We start from the raw sequence: 21,946 nt of genomic DNA, 5'->3' as shown, positions 1-21,946 counted from the left end.
TTGCCATTTCCTCCTCCAGGAGATCTTTACGATCCAGAGATCGAACCCACGTCTCCTGTATTGGCAGACAGGTTCTTTACCACTAGCGCTACCTGGGAAGCCCATATATATGTATATATATTGAGGCTTTATATGTGTTGGACACACACAGATTACCTCTAAGACATCAACAATTCTAGGAAGCCCATGATATTGAGGAAAAAGCAAAGGCACCAGGAGATTAAGTCACTTGTCCAAGGTCACATGGTCAAGAAGTGGTGCAGCCAAGATGGAAATCCAAGATGGGAGCTCTTCAGCACTAGCTCCTAGGACTTGGGGAAGTTACTGCTATTTCTGGGCCCAGTGTCATTACCCTAAAGAGGGAAAGTCTAGCACTCACCTTGTAGGACTTGTTAGGAGGATTAAATTAGTCATTCCAATAAAAGGGCTTAGAAGGGGACTTAACATAATAGGTGATCAATCCTTGTTAAGTATGATGGCTTTTATAAGCATTATGCAAAATATTAGCTCCAGGTCTGGAACTCAGAAAATCCTCAGTAAATGCTAACTCTTTGTGATGTAGCTCTTAGGTACTTGGGATCCCATTTCATCTTAATATCAGCTCATTTTCGGGGTTGAGGAAACAGGGTAGTGAAGTCACCTGGCCAAAATCAACCAGTGAGTCAATAATGGAATAGAACTCACATCTACCTTGAATCATTCACCCAGGGCAGGATCAGATTTTTGACCCTAACCCCAATTCCCAGGCTCCTAAGAATCTCCTTGGCCTTCCTCAGATCGCAGCTCAAATACCACCTCCTCCAGGAAGCCTTCCCAGATGCCTGGGCCATGTCTGGTCTTCCTGTCGTTCAGTCTCAGTACTATGTCTTCTTCCCTATCAGCATTACGCATATTTATAATTTGCATTTCTTTCCCTACCTCTCACTGAACTGCGAGCCCTGTGAGGGCAGAGTCCGGACATGTCTCGGTCACTGCTGTGTCCCAGCACTGCCTAGCACAGAGGCCAGCAGAGGGGAGCCACCCAATAACTGTTTACTCGTTCAAAAAAAAACAACCCAGACTTCCCTGGTGGCACAATGGGTAAGAATTCCCCTGCCAATGCAGGGGGACATGAGTTCGATCCCTGATCTGGGAAGACCCCACATGCTGCGGAGCAGCTAAGCCTGTGCACCACAACTGCTGAGTCGGTGCCCTAGAGCCCGCATGGCGCAACTACGGAGCCCGCGTGCTCCAACTACGGAAGCATGTGTGCACCTAGAGCCTGTCCTCTGCAGCAAGAGAAGCCACCGCAGTGAGAAGCCTGTGCGTCGCAATGAAGAGTGGCCCCTGCTCGCCACAGCTAGAGTAAGCCCACACAAGGCAACAAGGACCCAGCGCAGCCAAAAATGAATAAATAGTAAAATTTATAAAAACCCTGTTTGAGAAAGGGGTTTTGACATTCGAATGGACATGACTCAAGTGGAAACCTCCATTTTCTCCATCTGAAGCTCCGACCCAACTGGCATAAATCATGCGTTTATACAACTCCACGATTTTAATACCAGAGTGGTTCCCCAAAGTTCCTGATGCCAAGGTCCTCCCAGCACTCAAGGCTTGCCGGTATAAACAGGCTTCCTTCTCTGTTCATGAATGAGTTAGTGGGTGTGTGGTTGGGTGACTCAGTGAGAGAGTGAATCAATGGGCAATATCTGAAACCAGAGCTCTGGACCCTTCTACTAGGCTCCCCTGGTTAACCAGCTACCCCTCACCGTCTCCCTCTCTGCATGCTGTCAGACCCCATTCTGCCCGCTCGCTGCCCCAGGCCCCTCACCTTTCTGCACCTTGTCGCAGAGGAGGTAGAGCTCCTCGCCACCCGTGCACGGCCCACTCTCCTTGTTGATTCTGCAAATCCGTAGCTCCGACGTGTTTGTAGACTCTGGGAAAGAGGAGAGGAAGACACACAAAGGGAAAAAAAAAAAAGAATTCAGTCATTAAATCCTTACCAGGAACCCCATGGGTGCCCACTCAGGGTGTGAAGAGGTGGGAAATGGACAAGCCAGGGTGTCTGATATTTTTGGAACCTGTGGTGCAGGTGGAAAAAGAAGATGCCTGGGGTGGAGGGGTTAATGGAAATCCATGAGTCCTCTGCGCTGAGGTCTAGTGAGCTCCCATCTCTGTCATGGGGATTGGATAGGTCAAAGTCCACTGGTAGCTAAGTGGTGACCATGTGCCCTAGACCTGGCCAATCAAAGCATCACCTCCTCCTGGCCACGGATGATTGGTCAGAAAGGAGGATGCGAGCAAAAATATTGGGTAAGAGGACTTCCCTGGTGGTACAGGGGATAAGAATCTGTCTGCTGATGCAGCGGACACAGGTTCGATTCCTAGTATGGGAAGATTCCACATGCCACAGAGCAACTAAGCCTGAGCTCTAGAGCCTTTGAGCTGCTACTACTAAGTTCACTTGCCACACCTACTGAAGCCCAAGTGCCTAGAGCCTACACACCTCAATAAAGAGTAGCCCCCACTCACTGCAATTAGAGAAAGCCTGCATGCAGGAAAAAAAAAAAAAAGAAAGAAATTGGGTAAAAGAATCTCTCTTCAGGAGCGGGAGAAAAGTTCCAGGCTGGTAGGACATAAGACTAGAGCTTTGTACAGTTACTTTGCCCCCGCCTGGGAGGGCCCTGCTAAGAGTGACTCTAACATGAAGGAAGCATGACTGAGAGATGGAAAGAAACAGATCCCTAATGACATCACTGAGAGCCTGGATAAAGCCAAACCTGAAGCACTGTATTACCTCTAGATATTTTTAGTTAATGGAACTAACATTCTTTTTTTTTTTTTTTTTCGTTATGTGAGTTGGGATTCTATCTCTTGCATCCATAAAAGCCCAGATTGAATTAATATTCCCTGCCCATTTTGATGCTTGTGGCAGTCACTGTAAGTGGGTTAAAATCTAACAGCCATTCCTAATATCCTCTTCTATGCCTGTACTCCTCTATAGAAGATGAAAAATCTAAATACATGCTTTCTCAGACTGCTTTGCAACTAAAGACGGCCATGAAGCCAAGTTCTGACCAATGAGACATAAGCAGATGCCTATCAGGGTGATTCTGAGAAATGTATCATTTTCTGTAAAAGAGAGAGATATTACCTATGCTGCTTCTTCCCAAGGACTGCTTCGTATAGTTGTACTGATTGTGCTTTCTACAATACCATAAGGCCCTATTGCCATAGGCTGCTTAGTAAATGCTGACCTCTAGAGGTGGGCAGTGTACAGCTTGCACACCATACAAGGTGACCCCACACACCATCTTGAACACAGATATGATGTCCGGAGCTGTGGCAGCCTGCTCATGACCATGAGGGAAAGGCCACGAGAATCACAGAGCTACTGAACCAGCACCCTGATATAGCTGAGCAGCTGAATCAATAGGAACAGACTTAATAACTGAGAAAAAAAAAAGAATTCCCTGATTGTTCACCCATTCTGTGTGGGGCTTTCCAGTACTTGCAACCAAAGACAATCCTAATGGAACAGTACCCTCAACTCACTCTTGTCATAGACAGGCTCAGAGAGCACAGGGTCCATCCGACGCATCTGTCCTTGCTGGTCCCTGTATGAGGCCTGGAAGCAAATCCTCACAACATTCATGTCCACCTCCTGATGGTTCTTCAGGGACCCAGCTGTGGGAGAGATATGGGAAGGCTGAGTGGGGGTGGTGGAGACCCTAGCACGGGGATGGGGGACAGGGAAGGGTTGGGGCTGGGGCAATGGTGGATACTGGAAAAAGGCGAGGGGACAGGGTGGCGGAAGGGTGAAGAGTTTGGGAGGATGAGATGCTGAGCTAGGCACAGGGACTCACCGTTGTAAGGGTCGATGCCCAGCTGAATTTTCCGCTCAATGGCAGCCTCGATCTCCTTTTTCCTCACGCACTGGATGCCCAGGTTGTTAAAGCTGAGTGGCGGAAGGGGTGAAGGGAGGTACTCCTGAGAGGGCAGGTGTAGCCCTGACCCACAAGACAGCTCTGGCAGATGCTGCTGCGGGGCTCACACCCTCAGAGGCTGAAGCCCCCCTAGGCCCAGGGTTCCCAGCACTGGGACGGGATTGGGGCTCAAACCCTTAGGGGAATGGAGGATTCCTGAGAGAACTTGGGAACACACCTTATCTTTATCTCATGAAAGCACCAGTTGACCTCATTTATAAAAAGAAAACTGCCAATTAAACTCAAATGTGATATCAATGTTTTAAAAAACTCTCCAAAACAGCAGAGATCAAAACGCTGGATAATACCCTCTGTAACTGATGTTGAAGAGAATCAGGCACTCTCACTCATTGCTGGAGGGACTGTAAATCACCTGAGTGATCACGTACTAGAAGACAACACGGCAGTATTCATTCCACCAAGATTTCCTGAGCACCTACTGTGTGCCAGGGACTATGCTAGGCACAGGGAACAGGGGGATACAGCAGGGAACAAAAGAGATAAAATCTCTGCTCTCACAGAACTTACATTTTCATTAAGTTTATAAATTGCTAAAAATATAAATGCACAGATGTGGGGCCAACAATTTCATTTCTAGGAATTTGTCCTAGAGAAGGGTATATATTAAACCATTCATTGAATAATAGTAACAGAGCAACAAGAGATTGCAATGAGTGCCCATTAATAAGGACATATTCAATCAATTGTTAACATCCATGCATTGGAATACTATGCAGCCAATAAAAAGGATAGGACAGTTCTAAATGTACTGATAGGAATTATCTCTCAGATGTACTAAAACAAAAAACAAGGTGCAAATGTCTCTACCATTCATAAGGGAATGACAAATATATAAATGTGTGTGTGTGTGTATATATATATATATATGTATATATATATAGGCATAGCATATCTTTAGTTGCCTCCAAGAAGGGGCACTAGTAACTAGGGGACCAAAGATGGAAAGAAATTTATTTTTCACTGCACACCCCTTCTGAACCTTTTACTTTTTTAAACTGAAAACATATAAATTATAAAGTGAAAGAAAGAATGGGCCTTGCAGTTAAGTCAGGTCTGGAGTCAAATCTCAGTTCTGCCATTGGCTATCTGGGCTCCTTCACCTCTCTGAGCCGTGGTTTTCTTCTCTACAAAATGGGGATAAATATAATGCATGTGAATGTGCATGCAGCAGGGTTCCAGGCCTAAATGAGACCCTCCACTGTTCTGAGACCTTGGTTTCCCCATCTAGGCAATGCAGCGGGGAGAGTCTGGTTAAGCTGCCCCAGTCCTAAGGTTTCCTGGGGTGATCCTCAGCCCCTCAAAATCTCCACGACCAAACGCAAGAGTCAGGGGTCAGGTACCTGTGCCGAGGGCTGACATGAGGCCGGAGCCGCACCCTGCAGACGCCGTCTGTGCAGTCTTTCCCCACGAGGCTGTGGGGATGAACTCGGTGAGGCCAGTCCTTCCACACCAGGCAGGCGGTCACCTCCACCTCCCGCAGCCCTCCACAGTCCCGGAGCTGCAGGAAGACGGGTGCTCTTGGGGTCCCATCGCAGACACCTGCACCCATCCAAGCCTCCTCTGGTACCTCCTCTCCCCCTCAACAATGGAAGTGTGTTGGTTGAAGACCTCTTTTAGATCCAAAACCCAAAGCTTCCAACCTGGGGACCTCATAACATGAGAGCTGACCCACAGATGCACTTTCTTTCACCACTTAAAAAAAAAAAAGGATGCACACAAGGTCTCCAAGTGTGGTCCACAGATAACATACTCATAGTGGGGAGACCTGGTAGACACCACCTTAACCAGGTGATCAAGGTCAGTATCACCAATATGGGGCCAACAGAGCACAGGCATCCTCTGTTGGGATGAATCACAAGCTGGAATCAAGATTGCCGGGAGAAATGTCAACAACCTCAGACACACAGATGATACCAATCTAAGGTCAGAAAGTGAAGAATAACTAAAGCGCCTCTTAATGATGGTGAAAGAGGAGAGTGAAAAAGCTGGTTTAAAACTCAACATTTCAAAAATTAAGATCATGGCACCCGGTTCTATCACTTCACAGCAAATAGAAGTGGGGAAAGTTTTATTTTCCTAGACTCCAAAATCACTGCGGATGGTGACTGTAGCCTCAAAATTAAAAGATGCTTGCTCTTTGGGAGGAAAGCTATGATGAACCTAGACAGGTTGTATTAAAAAGCAAAGACATCACTTTGCCAACAAAGGTCCGTCTAGTTAAAGCTATGTTTCCAGTAGTCACGTATGGATGTGAGAGCTGGACCATAAAGAAGGCTTTCTTCTATGACAGCCCCTCCAGAAGTGCAACCCCAGAATCTAGTCATGAGGAAATGTCAAACAAGGCCTAACTGCAGGTCATCTATTCAGACATATCTGTGTTGTGAAAGACAATGAAAAGATGAGTGAGGACTTCCCTGGTAGTCCAGTGGCTAAGACTCTGTGCTCCTAATACAGGGGGCTTGGGTTTGATCCCTGGTTGGGGAACTAAATCCCACACACCACAACTAAAACCCAGAGCGGTCAAAGAAAAAGATAGGTGTCATATTTGGGGTTAAACAAGAACAAAAAATGTATTTTGATTTGCTGGTAGTTAAATAACATATACATATGTCAAAATTCTTAGAGCTACACACTTCATATTTGATCAAATACAACTCAATTTCCAAAAACAATAGAGGAAAGAGACTCAGAGACACAGCCAAATGCAACATAGGACCCTAGATTGAGGAGGGAGAAATCATTATAAAACACATTTTGAGGGACTTCCCTGTGGTTAAGAATCCACCTGCCAGTGGAGGGGGACATGGGTTCTATCCCTGGTCCAGGAAGATCCTTCATGCCTGGAGCAACTAAGCCCAGAGCAACTAAGTACCACAACTACTGAGCCAGTGCTATAGAGTCAGTGAGCCACAGCTACTGAAGCCCTCCAGCCTAGAACCTGTGCTCCATTACAAAAGAAACTGCCAAATGGAGAAGCCTGAGCACCACAATGAAGAGAAGCCCCCACTCACCGCAAATAGAGAAAGCCCGTGCAGAACAAAGACCCGGCATGGCCAAAAATCAATCAACCAATAGATCTTAAAAAAAAAAAATGGGGGGAATGATTTGGAAATTTCAGCATGGACTGTATATTAGATGATATTATGGGATATTATTGATTTTTTTCTAGGGGTAGTAATGAGCATCGTAGCCATGCAGGAGTTTATTTTTAGAAGATGCCCCCTGAAGTATCTACAGGTGAAATAACATGATATTTACAACTCATCTGCAAATGGGTCTGCAAAGAAAGCAATGTGCATATCTGTGTGTGTGTGAACACTACGCATGTTTGCGTGCATGGAAAAAGGGTCAGATATAGCAAATTGAGGTAAAATTGAGGTCTACTGGTGAATACAGGTGAAGGGTACACAGGTGTTTGTTGTACTATTTTTTAAATTTTTCTGGAGATTGCAGTTGTTTTCATTCTAAATTCATCAAAATGTGTACATTAAATAAGTAGTTTTTTGTATGTCAGTTATACCTCAAAGAAAGAAACAAACAAGAAACCTAGAAAAAAGATTTAAAAGGTTTTTTTTCAAAATAAAAAGTTGGGGCGGGGTAGGGGAGGGAAGGACTGAGAGTTTGGAATTAGTAGATGCAAACTATTATATGTAGGATGGATAAACAACAGGGTCCTACTGGGTAGCACAGGGAATTATATTCAATATCCTGTGATAAACCATAATGAAAAGAATATATGTATAAATATATACATATGTATATATAACTAAATCACTGATGTACAGCAGAAATTAACAAGATATTGTAAATCAACTATAATTCAATAAAATAAAAATTTTTTTTAAGTTGGTGAAGGGACTTCCCTGATGTTCAGTGGTTAAGGCTGCGCTTTCACTGCAGAGGGCACAGGTTTAATCCCTGGTCAGGGAACTAAGGTCCCGACCACTGTGTAGCATAGCAAAAAAAGAAAAAGAAAGGAAGAAGTTGGGGGAAATTTTGAGCCCACATTTAAAAGGTATGAGACATCATGTTATTCCAGATTTCCAGGCTCTCTTTTTAAAAAGGAAGTTATGACAACTGGGGTTGGAATTCTACTCAGTGGCCACATGGGGCAGCAGACAGATACCAGCCCCTTGAGATGGGGCCCAGACCCACTTGGTTTTCCTGGATCACTCGCAGGGCCCTGATGGCATGAGAGAACCTCTAAAGTGTGATATGAACGTGAAAAGTGAAAGTTGCTCAGTCCTGTCCGATTCTTTGCGACCCCATGGACTATGGAATTTTCCAGGCCGGAATATTGGAGTGGGTAGCCTTTCCTTTCTCCAGGGGATCTTCCCAACCCAGGGATCAAACCCAGGACTCCTGCATTGCAAGCAGATTCTTTACCAGTTGAGCCACCAGGGAAAGTGAACATGTAAAGCTGGTTCCTATAAAATACAATGAACAGGTGTGTCTCAGTGGGCGAGTACTGCCCTCTAGGGGGTGTTTGTGATACTGGTGACATTTGGTGATGGAGACACAGCAGGCAGTACACACAGCCAGAGATGCTACCCAGCCTGCAATACCAGGACAGACCCATACAATCCTGTAAGACTTCTGAATATCCCACCAGCATTCACACTGGTGACAAGCCTGTTTGAAAAAGTCAGAAGCCAGAACCTCCTTCTGTTTTACATATATAGCATTTTTTCTCCCAGTGCCATAATGGTAAAGAATCTGCCTGCCAACGCAGAAGATCCCTGGGTCCAGTAACCTCCTGAAATAGGAAATGCAACCTGCTCCAGTATTCTTGCCTGGAAAATTCCGTGGACAGAGGAGACTGGTGGGCGACAGTCCATGGGGTCAAAAAGAGTCGGACACGACTGAGCGATTGAGCGCACAAGCACACATTTTTTCCCCATAACTTTCAAATACACTGAAGTTTCAAAAACTGCAAGGACTATGTTATTGAGAGAGGACTGGATTTTATTTAGACTGAGAATTATTCATCACTTTGGTGGCTTTTTCTTCCCTCGCTATGCAGCTTGTGGGATCTTAATTCCCTGTCCAACAACTGAACTGGTGCCCCTGCAGTGGAAGCATGAAGTCTTAACCACTGGACCATCAAGGAAGTGAGTCACTACCTGTTATGCGCTAAACTGCATGCTTCCAAAATTCATATGTTGAAGCCCTAGCCCCAGGGAGACAGACCCTGTAAGTGCTGTGCTTAGTCGAGTCTGACTGTTTTGTGACCCCATGGACTGTAGCCCGCCAGGCTCCTCTGTTCATGGGATTTTCCCCAGGCAAGAATATTGGAGTGGGTTGCCCCTTTCTCCTCCAGGGGCTCTTCCTGACCCAGGGATTGAACCCAAGTCTCTTGCATCTCCTGCACTGGCAGGTAGATTCTTTACCACTAGTACCACCTGGGAAGCCTTATAGCCTTTAGAGAGGTGAGTAAATTAATCAGCCCTTAGGGTGGAGACTACCCTGATTTCTCAGACGATAAAGAATCTGCCTGCAATTTAGGAGACCTAAGTTGGATCCCTGGGTTGGGAAGATCCCTTGGAGGAGGGAATGGCTAGCCCACTCCAGTATTCTTGCCTGGAAAATCCCACAGACAGAGGAGCCCAGCGGGCTACACTCCACAGGGTCGCAAAGACTCAGACACGACTGAGTGACTAACATTTTCACTTTCACTTAGGGTGGGGACTAATCCAATCTGCTCTTGGCCTTCTGTTCTGAAGTGAAAGTTGCTCAGTTGTCTCCGACTCTTTGCAACCCTGTGGTCTGTAGCCTGCCGGGCTCCTCTGTTCATGGAATTCTCTAGGCAAGAAAACTGGAGTGGGTTGCCATTCTACAAAATGAGGTTATCAACCCTGAATATTGATTGGAAGGACTGATGCTGAAGCTGAAACTCCAGTACTTTGGCCACCTGATGTGAAGAACTGACTCACTGGAAAAGACCCTGATGCTGGGAAAGATTGAAGGCAGGAGGAGAAGGGGATGACAGAAGATGAGATGGTTGGATGGCATCACTGACTCAATGGACATGAGTTTGAGCAAACTCCAGGAGATGGTGAAGGACAAGGAAGCCTGGCTTGCTGCAGTCCATGGGGTCACAAACAGTCAGACACAACTGAGTGACTGAACAAGAAGAGGTAATTTGGATGCACAAAGAGACACCAGTGTGGACAAAAAGCAGAGACCAAGTGAGGACAGAGAGAACGCGGCCATCTGCAAGCCTAGGAGAGAGGCCTCAGAGGAAACCAACCCTGCTGATAGCTCAGTTTTGGCCTTCCCGCCTCCAGAATCATGAGACAATAAATTCCTGTGGTTCAAGGCAACCAGTCTGTGGGATTTTGTGAGGGCAGCTGGAGCTTAGTATAAACCACCTTAACCGCGGGATCCGATTCAGCATCAGATATTAGGACAAACTGCCACTCCACGTGCCAGGATGTCAGACTCTAAGAGGACCACAGCCTCACCACTGGAGTATTCCTGCCAAAATTAATAACCTGATCTAACCTGGAAACAGCCAATAAATCCAGAATGTGGGACATACTACAAAACACCTTCCCTTGTGGTTCAGTGGCTAAGACTCCGCACTTCCCAATGCAGGGGGCCCAGGTTCAATCCCTGGTCAGGGAACTAGATCCCACATGCTGCAACTAAGAGTCCACGTGCCATAACTAAAAAAATCCCTCATGAGGCAACTAAAGAGCCTGCACACCGCAGGGAAGATCGAAGATTCCTCGGGCCACGACTAAGACGGAGCCTAGCCAAATAAGCAACAACAACAAAAAACCGACACCTTTTCTATCCTCCATAAACGTCCCCATCCCAAAACGCAAAGGCACCCTGAGGAACATACCCAGGTCAAAGGATACCAAAGATGCCTGTCTTTATTGAGAATTTTGGACGCTGGCAGTCCAAGATCAAGGTGCCAGCACGGCTGGGTTCTGGTGAGGGCCCCTTTTGGGCGCAGGCTCTATCACCGTGTCCTCAGATGGGGGAAGGGCTGAGGGCGTGCTCTGGGACCTCATTTATAAGGGCACTGATCTCAAAGACCTCACCTCCTACTACCATCACGTTCAGAGCTGTGTGTGCTCGTTGGTGTCCAACTCTTTGGGACCCTGTGGACTGTAGCCCGCAAGGCTCCTCTGTCCATGGGATTTTCTCAGGCAAGAATACTGGAGCGGGTTGCCATTTCCTACTCCAACTTTTGGAGTTAGGGTTTGAATGTATGAATTGAGAGGGTACACAAACATTTAGACCTGACAACTAAAGGCAGGACTGGACTAGACCAGATATTAAACAAGTGGACCAAAGAAAAAAAGTACAAAGGATATCTGGGGTCAGTGGGATCAATAGACTATGGACTTAACCTTAGACGATATCATTGCATGAATATTACATTTCTAGTACGTGATAACAGAGTTGTCATTATACAGGTTCTACCTTGTAGAAAAAAGTCATGGCTTTTGAGAGATACAGGCAGAAACATTTTGAGTGAAGTATCATATCTCCAACTCACTTTCAAATTGCCCTCTATAAATGTCTATATAAAGAGAGAGGCAAGGGTGGGGTGAGAGGAGGTTGAAGAGGGAGGGGATATATATATAGTTATGACTGATTCACACTGTTGTACAGCAAAAATCAACATAACATTGTAAAGAATTATCCTCCAATTAAATAAATAAGGAGAGAGGCATTGAGGGAGAGGAGACGGAAACATCTCACATGTGGAAGCCGGCACCAGGATGGGGATCAGAAAAGGCAACCCTGAGGTGGGCTGAGGCCTCACAGGTAAATAGGGGGTGACTAACTACGCCAAAACCTTTGACTGTGTGGATCACAACAAACTGTGGAAAATTCTTAAAGAGATGGGAATACCAGACCACTTGACCTGCCTCCTGAGAAATCTGTATGCAGGTCAAGAAGCAACAGTTAGAACTGGACATGGAACAACAGACTGGTTCCAAATTGGGAAAGGAGTACATCAAGGCTGTATACTGTCACCCTGCTTATTTAACTTATATGGAGAGTACATCATGAGAACTGCTGGACTGGATGAAGCACAAGCTGGAATCAAGATTGCCGGGAGAAATATCAATAACCTCAGATATGCAGATGACACCACCCTTATGGCAGAAAGTGAAGAACTAAAGAGCCTCTTGATGAAAGTGAAAGAGGAGAGTGAAAAAATTGGCTTAAAACTCAACATTCAGAAAACTAAGATCATGGCATCTGGCCCCATCACTTCATGGCAAATAGATGGGGAAACAGTGGAAACAGTGAGAGACTATTTTTTGGGGCTCCAAAATCACTGCAGATGGTGACTGTAGCCATGAAATTAAAAGACGCCTGCTCCTTGGAAGAAAAGTTATGACCAACGTGGATAGCATACTAAAAAGCAGAAACATTACTTTGCCAACAAAGGTCCATTTAGTCAAAGCTATGGTTTTTCTAGTAGTCATGTATGGATGTGAGAGTTGTACTATAAAGAAAGCTGAGCACCGAAGAATTGATGCTTTTGAATTGTGGTGTTGGAGAAGAGTCTTGAGAGTCCCTTGGACAGCAAGGAGATCCAGGAAATCAATCCTGAATATTCATTGGAAGGACTGATGCTGAAGCTGAAACTCCAATACTTTGGCCACCTAATTTGAAGAACTGACTCATTTGAAAAGACCCTGATGCTGGGAAAGATTGAAGGAGGGAGGAGAAGGGGACGACAGAGGATGAGATGGTTGGATGGCATCACCAACTCAATGGACATGAGTTTGAGTAAACTCCGTGAGTTGGTGACGGACAGGGAGGCCTGGCCTGCTGCAGTCCATGGGGTCGCAAAGAGTCGGACAGGACTGAGTGACTGAACTGAACTAAAGGCTGCAGGTGGAAAGCATTTCAGGCAGGAGGAACAGCAGTGGCGAAGGTGTGATGACTGGATGGTGGGGAGTGAGGGCTCCAGGTGGGAGTGGGCAGCAGAAGCCGGCCAGGAAAGGTCTTAGAGGGACTTCCCTGGTGGTCCAGTGACTAAGACTTCATGCTCCCAATGCAGGAAGCCTGGGTTCCATCCCTGGTCAAGGAAATAGATCCGACATGCCACAACTAAGATGGAAGATCCCACGTGCTGCAACTAAGACCCAGCACAGTTAAATAAGTAAATAAATCTTTTTTTAAAAAGAAATAAGCAAAGGTCTTAAGAGGCCCCAGGGAGGCTCTTCCCCAGGAGGATCTTGGGCCTCCTCCTGGGGGCACTCGGGAGACCAAGGAGGATTCTAAGCAGGAGAGAGGAGTAGATGTGTAATTTACCAGCACCCCTCTGGCTGCCTCACCGAAGAGGGGAGGGAAATCTGCAGGGGACGGAGAGCTGGTCACCAGGCAGGAAGCTGGAGGTCAGGGAGCAGCTGGGCCTGGATCCGGGGCGAGTGGGATGGTGAGGACACAATTCAGGGTCCACGGACACTTGGGCAAAGATCCAGAAATACAAGAAGGCTCCGTATTGGAGAGGCATGAAGCACCAGGCCTCTCAGACATCACTGGGAGAGACAGTCATGGGTGCAACCCCCAAGGAGGGCAACTTGGCAACAGCTGTCAAGTTGCCTTTGATGGGCAATCCCACTTCCAGAAGTTTGGGGATTTTATTTTACTTTTTTTTTGCCATGCCACACGGTTTGCAGAATCCTAGTTCCCCAACAAGGGAGTGAACCTTGGACCCTCAGGAATGAAAGCAGTGTCTTAACCCCTGGGCCACCAGAGAAGTCCCTATTATCAGGTTTTGTAGAGAAGGCACAGAGTGACTGAGTAACCTGCCCGAGGCAGCACAGCTAGCAGATGATGAAAGCAGGATTCAAACTCAAGCACTCTGATTCTTACCAAGAGCCAAGAGGCTACACTGCCCTTACAGCAATAATAATTTTGATCAATTCTGTCATATTGCCAGGAAGAAGGTCTTTCTTTGAAAACTCTTTAAATTTAATGCCAAGTAACAGTGGTATCTGGAGAAGGGAATGGCAACCTACTTCAGTATTCTTGCCTGGAGGATTCCATGGACAGAGGAGCCTGGCGGGTTACAGTCCACAGGGTCGCAGAGTTGGACATGACTGAGCACAACTAACACACACACACACACACACACACACACCCCAGTGGTATCATCCACCCCAAAAGCAGCAACAACAATAATAATAACCACCATAGGGACTTCTCCCTTTGGCGCAGTGGATAAGAATCTGCCTGCCAATGCAGGGGACAGGGGTTCAACCTCTGGTCTGGAAAGATCCCACATGCTGTGGAGCACCAGAGTCCAAGGGCCCCTGCTCTGCAACAAGAGAGGCCACCTCAATGAGAAGCCCGCACCACAACTAGAGAGTAGCCCCCACGCTTGGCAACTAGGGAAAGCCCACTGCAACGAAGACCTGGTGCAGCCAAAAATAAAGAAATAAATGAAAATTTTAAAACAATCATCATCATAAAAATGCACAAATAAAGAAATACGCGCATGTGACTCCTGGGGGCAAGAGAATCGCGAGTCCCCACCCCACGCCCCGCCTCCCCCACTCCTGGTGCCCATCTCCCTCTGCCTACCTCGATGGCGGGCAGCGTCTTGCTGGCTTCCGTGCTGCTCTCTCCGAGGATGCTGCCGGCCGAGCGGCCCTCGCACTCGTAGCGGAAGCGCATGCCGCGCTGCTTGGGCTGCTCCGTGATGACCAGGTGCGGCCGCGGCCCGGCGCCCGGGGCTGGGGGCACCAGCCGGCCCAGGGTGCAGCCCCAGGGCGGCGGTGTGGCCGGGGGCGGGGGCACCGCGGGGCCCAGGGTGACGGTGCTCAGGGAGGCCGCCCCGCGAGATACCAGGCGCGGCAGCCCCTCGCCCGGGCCGGGCTGCGCCCCCTCCAAGCCGAAGCCGTTCTCCTTGATGTACTCGTCGATGATCTCTGCGGGAGAAGCCAAAACTGGGGGTGACGCTGATTGTTAAAAGAAAAGTCTTGTTTAATCCCCTGACTTTTACCACCCTCTCCATTTCCTGTTCATTCATTTCTTCAAGACAGATTTCTTGTGGGCTTCTACTCTACAGAGAGTAGGGGCTTCAGCTCTTAACACACAAAAAAGCCCATGCCTTCCTTCTTGCAAACAGACCCCCATCATCCCCAGTTCTTAAGGCCCTGGGGGTCGGCCTGGTTTCTCCTTCTCCCGCACGCTCATGTCCACTCGCCTCCAAAACAGCTCCTGCACCCATGCCTTCATGACCTCTCACCTGGATCAAGGTAAGACCAAGTCACAGGCACCCCTGCCCCCATCTTCCCCATTTAATAACAACAGGAATAACAGCCGCTCTGCGGAAGCTTCATATCAGAAAGGAGCATCACCATCCAGTGATCAAGCTGGAAGGATGCCATATTTGTCAGCGGCTCAGGATCCCACATCCAGTAGGTCTAATCCATGAACTTCTCCTGCATGTGTGTGTGTGCGTGCTAAGTCGCTTTAGTCTCGTCTGACTCTTTGTGACGCTATGGACTGTAGCCTGCCAGGCTCCTCTGTCCATGGGATTTCCCAAGCAAGTATACCGGAGTGAGTTGTCACTTTCTCCTCCAGGGGATCTTCCTGACCCAGGGATCAAACCCACGTCTCCTGCATCTCCTGCATTGGCAGAAGGATTCTTTACCACTAGCACCACCTGGAACTCTCTTTCCTGCCTCTCCCTCAAATATACATGTATAATCCCACCACTTCTCCCACCCCCGCTGCCTCCTCCCTGGGCTGCCCTCCATCCTTTTCCATCTGATCACTGCTCCTGGTCCCCACCTCCCTCTTCCAGTCTATCCGCCACTCATCACCGAAGGGATCTGATATCAGACCCTGTCCCCATGTGCACAGAAACCTCCAGTGGCTCCCATCTCCCCAAGAGTCAGTCACCACCTTCCCCATATAAAGCTCTCCCCAGACTCCATTCATCTCAGGAAAACAAGACAACCCCTGGCCTTGGCCACAGAATCCTGGCTGTCCTGGGCCTCTGGCCTCCCATTGCCCCCTCTCACCATGTTCTGGTCTCTTTTCCGTTGCACCTACCAAGCCCGGCCCTCTTCAGGGTGTTGTACTGGCTCTTCCATCTGCCTGGTCCCCCTATTTGAACCATTCTGGTTCCTTCTTGTCCTTCCAGTCTCAGTTCACCTCTTCAGAAAGGCCCGATCTAATGTATTTTCCCCAGGCCCTTTCCTGTTTATCTCCTTCACAAGCCTTAGCCCAATCTAACATTGTTTTGTTCTTTATTCCTTTTCCTTCGGTCTCCGCCACTAGAGTATCAGCTCCAAGAGGGCGGAGGCTTCGCTTCAGGGCTGAATCCACAGCTGGTGCTCCATACAGTGTACTCAAGGAATGAACAATAGTTGTAGTAATAGTAACTAATATTAAAGGCAGCTGGCATATGCTGAATTTTCACAAGCGCTGCTAATTACCCTGGGAGCACATGACTGTTAAAATCCCCCAGCAGTCCCAGAAGTCACACCGTGACCTCCTCACCAACAAGGAAGGCCAAGATCCCCCTCTGTGATCACCTGGGACTCTAGCCTCCCCCCTAGACCGCCCTGTGATACTTACCCAGTTCATCTGTGGAAGGAAGAGAAAGAGAAAGGTAAGAAAGGTGAGGTCCAGAAAGTGTTCAAGACTTTCATGTTTTCAGATAGAACCCCCCCCAACCCCCTCCCCTCCTGGAACCCTTCCCTCTTCCTCCATCCTAGGAAATCCTGGGATATTAAGCCCCAACCCCCATCTCTCGCTCCTGGCCTACTTTCCCTTCAGCTCCCAGTGTTGGGGTCCTAGGGTTAGGCTACCCTCAAATGCCTCCCCTCAAAACATTTAGACCAGGGATTATGAAGCATTGTTGAAAACCTGATGAAAAGTCAAGGGTTTTATCACCAGGGGAAAGAAAGGGGGAGACACATAAGATTCTAAACAAGGGAAATCCCTAGAGGTTTGGTCGTTAGGACTCTGTGCTTTCACTACCAAGGGTCCAGCTTTGATCCCTGGCTGGGGAACTAAGATCTCACAAGCTCTACAGCTCAGCCAAAAAAGATTCTAAACAAAATGTGAGGTTGTACCCCTCCCTAAAGCCCACCTGAGACCCCAAGATATCACTTGCTGGTGTCTGAAGCTCCAGGGAGGCTGATCCTCCACCCCAAGCAACCACCTGCTCTGCATCCCATGCTGGTCCCCGAGCAGTGCCCACCCAGGATCCGGGATCCACCCCTTCTCCCTAAGGAGGGAATAACAGCAATGCTGGGGAAGCCCCTTATCACCTCCTCAGGAAAGCTCAGCCCTGGCAGGGACCATGGAGGATCGAAACCAACCTCCCACCATTCCACAGACGTAAAACAACGGGAGCCCCAAGGGAGCAAGCAAGCCTGGAGGGTCACACAGCCAGGGAGGGCAGGCGGGGTCCAGGTGCCCCATCCACGGTTGCCTGTGCTGGCGACTGGCGGTTGGATTATCGCCGAGCTGCTCAGCTGCCAGATCTGTCCTCCTCCTCCACTCTCGGGGAGTGGCTCCCGGCAGCCAGACCTTTGCTCCTTGGAAATCAAGCAGTCTTCCTACACTTCTTATCTCATGTGATCTGTGAAGTCAGCAGGGTGAGGAAGACACCCCCACTTGATAGATGGGGACACTGAGGCTGGGAGAGAGGAGGGGACATGCTGTCGGTCAGTGGCAGGGCCAACGTCAAGTCACTTCAACTTGGAAACACCTTCTCAGGCATCTGTGCTGGATGACCCGGGACTCCAAAGATGATTCAGCCTGTGTCCGAGGCCTCAAGGAGCTCCCAGGCTGCAAGGGGAAACTGAGGCCCGGGCAACTTTGACTGAAGCTCTGGACTGCTTCAGTTCAAATCCTGGCTCCACTCCTTGCTATGTGCTAATGTGGCCTTGAGCCCATTACTCTTTTTTTTTTTTTTTTAGTTTAGAATTTGGGATGTTTTAGTTGTGGCATGTGAACTCTTAGTTGTGGCATGTAGGATCTAGTTCCCTGACCAGGGGTGGAACCCGGAACCCCTGCATTGGGAGTGCAGAGTCTTAGCCACTGGACCACCAGTGAAGTGAAAGTCACTCAGTCGTGTCCGACTCTTTGTGACCCCATGGACTATACAGTCCATGGAATTCTCTAGGCCAGAACACTGGAGTGGGTAGCCTTTTCCTTCTCCAGGGGAAGTCCCTTAACCTCTTTTTGTGCCTTGGTTTCTTCATTTATAAAGTGGACATAATAATAATGCCCCTCTTGTGGGGCTGTTGTGAAAATTAAATGAACTGATATACAGGGAGCACTTAGACCTGCCATAATAGTAGGTGATACATAAATGCTGGCTATTGTTGGATAAGGCGTCAGAGACACTATTTTATGAATTTGGGAAAATTGCTTCTAGCAGCAGAAGTTTGTCTGTCTATAAAATGGGGAGGTTGGAAGACATCATATCAGAGTATCAGGTGTGGAGTCACACAGATGTCAGTTTGAATCCCAGCTGTCACTTGCTGGCTGTGTTGCCTTGGGCAAGTCGCCTAACTTCTCTGAGCCTTCTTCTCTATAAAATGAGCTGATATATCTCAGGCATTAGCATGAGGATTTAGAAGCATACTGGGAAATTACTTAGTATAGGGTCTGAACACTTCGGGCCCTTCATAAAGCTTAGTTATTAGTTTTTTTAATTATTATTATCTAAAATTAAAATCCTCTTTCAGTCAGGGTCTTATTCAGGGTCTGCCCAACCTACCCCCCCACCTCCTACACAAACGTGCCACCATTCAGGGGCAGTCACTTGAGCACACTTGAGCAGCTGTCTTTCTCACCGCTTGCCTCGGGGCCTTTGCACAGGTTAGTCTCTGCCGGAATCCCCTTCCTTCAGTTCTTTATATGCCTCCTTCTCCACTTGCAGGTCCCCATTCCAATGTCACCTCCTAGATAGGTCTTCCCTGAGTACTTTATCCAAGGTAACCCCCAGAACCCCCACTCCAGTCACTCATAGTTAGGTGCCTTGGTTTTATCATTTTCATGACAGTCGTTAGGATTTGACATGACCTTATATTACAGTGACTCACATCAGTCTCCTGTAGACTGTGAGCACCAGAGAGGAGGAAACACGTTTGCCCCTCCCCACTATACCCAGGGCCCAGTATGTATCTGGTTCATCAAAACGAGGGAAAATTTCCCTCCATCTCAGTTCTCCCATCCCCACCTTGCTATTTAGGTGTCGCTGATCCCAAGATTTGTTTATAGCCTTTATCACACTTCACAATCCTAGAGTTAATTCATTGTGTACCTAGCTGCCTCCACGTCTAGGTAGGGAAGCCTGTGAGGGCACAGCCAGGGTTGTCTCAGTTATTGCTGAGTCCTCAGCACTGCCCAGCACAGGGCCAGGTAAGGAATAGGCACTCAATAAATATTTATTGAATGGATTATGGCAAAAATTACTCTTAATTGAAACCAAAGATCTAGGTCTTGGGTCAGAAAAATCTCAGCCTTGTTCATGCCCAGACGCAGTGCTTGGCAGTACTTGTTTCCAGTGCAGCTCCCACCTTTCAGAATCTCCCACTCAGAGATCTGTTAGAGAACCCACAGGCCCTCCTCCACAGCCATGCCAGCACTTCTGGGGGCCATCCCAAGATTCTACCTCCAGAGAGAGGTTCAGACCCAGCCCTCGGGGGCCTCTGAGTTTTCACGGTGGCAGAATTCAATCCCTGACCTGCAAATTCCGGCACATTTATGAGAAAGGATGTCATCCTTTGGCCATGGTTCTGTATTTCCTTGGTCAGCGCAGTATATGGTGTGTGTGTGGTTTTTTTTTTTTTTTTGCTGTATGACATGTGGGATCTTAATTGCTCAACCAGGGATCAAATCCATGCCCCCTGCAGTGGAACTGTGGAGTCTCAACCACTGTACCACCAGGGAAGTCCCATGAATTTTGGATGGCACTGAATGAAGGGCATTATAGACTAGTGGTTCTCAGCATCTCTTGAGAACTTGCTAAAAATGCACATTTCCAGAGCTCATCCTGGACCCACTGAATCAGAAATTCTGGAGGTGGAGCCCAAAGATTTGTTTTTAACAGCTCTCTGGGTGATCCTTAAATGTGTGCCAGATATTGCTTTGATACTATCATTGTTTTAATACTGAACTGTTTAGCTGTATCAACTCATTGACTCATCTTGGTCCCTCTAAAAGGGAGGCATTGATATTATGCCCATTCTTCAGATGAGAAAAACTGAGGCCCAGAGAGGGGAAATGACTTGCAGACATTCACACAGTGAAGGGGTGGTGGCACCAGTATATAATTATTGCCCTCTGCACTATGATAGTGAATCTCTAAAGAGGACTCCTCTTAGAAAGAGAGTAAGTGGTTAGTTATACTTGCCCAGCTCCTTATCACCTGGGAGGTAGGGGCATCTGGGGACCCCCATCTCAACGGGCAGGGAGGGACACAGGCTGAAGAAAGCTGAGGTGGACCTCCACAATCCCCCGCCCCCCCCTCCCCCCCAGATAGAGGCATGCACAAGGCCACCTCCATAGGATTCCCTCTGCCCGTCCTGAGCGTGCAGACGGGCAGCAACTGTGGAGGGCTGCTCACCCGTGGTCCTGGAAACGGTGAGAGAGAGCGAGGAAAGGTCAGCGGACCCTGCAGGGAAGGAGGCATGTTTCAGGAGGTGATGAAGATGCGGCGGGAAAACCAGAGAATCTTTCAAGCCTCACCCCATTCCTCTCCTGGCACCGCCTCTTTGGGTCAGGCCCCTCACCCTTAGCTTGCTTGGTCTGGCCTTACTTACTTCCTTAACTCTTGGACAGGTTCTCTACTTTCTCTCTGTCACCCCACCCTTCGTCACACTCAGACCCTGCTCCTTCTCTCCCTTAAGAAGGCTGAGAAGGGCCTGAAGGAGCCCTTATCAACCTCAGTTAAAAAAGCCCCCACCCCCTCCTTTATTTCAGGGTCAGACCGTACCCTTCACTTCTCCAGTGTCAAGCCAGTCCTCTTCTCCCTCTCAGACCCTGCCACTTCTCTCCTGAGACAAGCCCCACCTCCTCTTTCTTCTCTGAGTAAGACCCCGCCCTCTTTTTTTTTCCCCGCCCTCTTTTTTCAGAACAGGCCCTCCCCCTTCTCTCTCCGCTAGAGTCAGGCCCCGCCCCTTCTCCCTATCCGAGTCTGTCCCCGCCCCCTTATCACCGTAAGCCCCGCCTTTTACTCTGAGTAGGCGAGAGCTTGCTTCCTTCTTTACGTTAGGCCCCGCCCCCTTATCGCACTAATCTTAGACCCCGCCCCCTTCTGGGAGCCAGGCCCCTCCTTTTTCTCCCTGTCTGCGTCTGGCCACGCCCAATCCCTCAGGAACGGCTTCCGCTCCTCCTTCTCCGAGTCAGGCCCCGCCCCTCCCCTCGTCGTCGGGTCCCGCCCCCTTCTTTGCCTCAGGGTCAGGCCCCGCCCCCTTCTCACTCTGTAGTGGGACGCCTCTCTCTTACCTTGGACCGGACCCGGTCACCATCCTCTGCCTCCTTCCTTCCCTTTGATATAGTGTCCCCAGAACCCTCACACTCTCCCCGCAAAACCCCTGGACTCCTGTAGGAACTCCCAGACTACTCCGGGACCCCCAGAACTCCCGCGTTTCCAGTCCCGCCGCAGACTCCTCTCCTGATCCCTGACCCCGCTTACCCAAGGGCCCGAGCTCCGGCGCAGCGGACGGTCTGGCGACGCGGCGACTCGGCATGGCCCAACCAGTGGGGACTGACGGCCCGGAGGCCAGCCCAGACCAAAACACACACACGCGGGTGGGCAGAACGGCCAGGTGGCACGGTCTGGCGGACGATCGCGGGTCGGGAGAGCGGTGCAGGGGCTGGGGCCTCAAGCCGGGCTGGACGCGCGGCGCCGGGGGCAGCGGGGGGCGCCGGGCCGGGCCGGGCGGGCGGCGGGCGGGGGCGGGGCGGCGGAATTCCCCGGCGCCGCCGGCCTGCGCGTTCAT

The 21,946-nt window shown here is 48.9% G+C and overlaps 1 protein-coding gene across 1 annotated transcript in view; it reads right to left on the bottom strand.

Annotated features, from left to right (window-relative positions):
• Positions 1 to 21,946, bottom strand: part of RELB (RELB proto-oncogene, NF-kB subunit) — a 28,181-nt gene extending 6,235 nt beyond the window's left edge. Inside the window, exons 1-7 of the mRNA XM_065919376.1 lie at positions 21,640 to 21,946; positions 20,569 to 20,616; positions 14,553 to 14,899; positions 5,327 to 5,484; positions 3,846 to 3,937; positions 3,535 to 3,666; positions 1,811 to 1,915 (exon numbers count right to left, since the gene is read on the bottom strand). Coding sequence (XP_065775448.1) covers positions 1,811 to 1,915; positions 3,535 to 3,666; positions 3,846 to 3,937; positions 5,327 to 5,484; positions 14,553 to 14,899; positions 20,569 to 20,616; positions 21,640 to 21,946 — 1,189 coding nt within the window. The remainder of the gene's footprint in view (positions 1 to 1,810; positions 1,916 to 3,534; positions 3,667 to 3,845; positions 3,938 to 5,326; positions 5,485 to 14,552; positions 14,900 to 20,568; positions 20,617 to 21,639) is intronic.

The sequence above is a fragment of the Muntiacus reevesi genome, chromosome 2 (genome assembly GCF_963930625.1).
Source record: "Muntiacus reevesi chromosome 2, mMunRee1.1, whole genome shotgun sequence".
NCBI classification, from domain to species: domain Eukaryota; kingdom Metazoa; phylum Chordata; class Mammalia; order Artiodactyla; family Cervidae; genus Muntiacus; species Muntiacus reevesi.
Note: the sequence above shows the minus strand (reverse complement) of the source record. Positions and strands in the feature narration are given on the sequence as shown.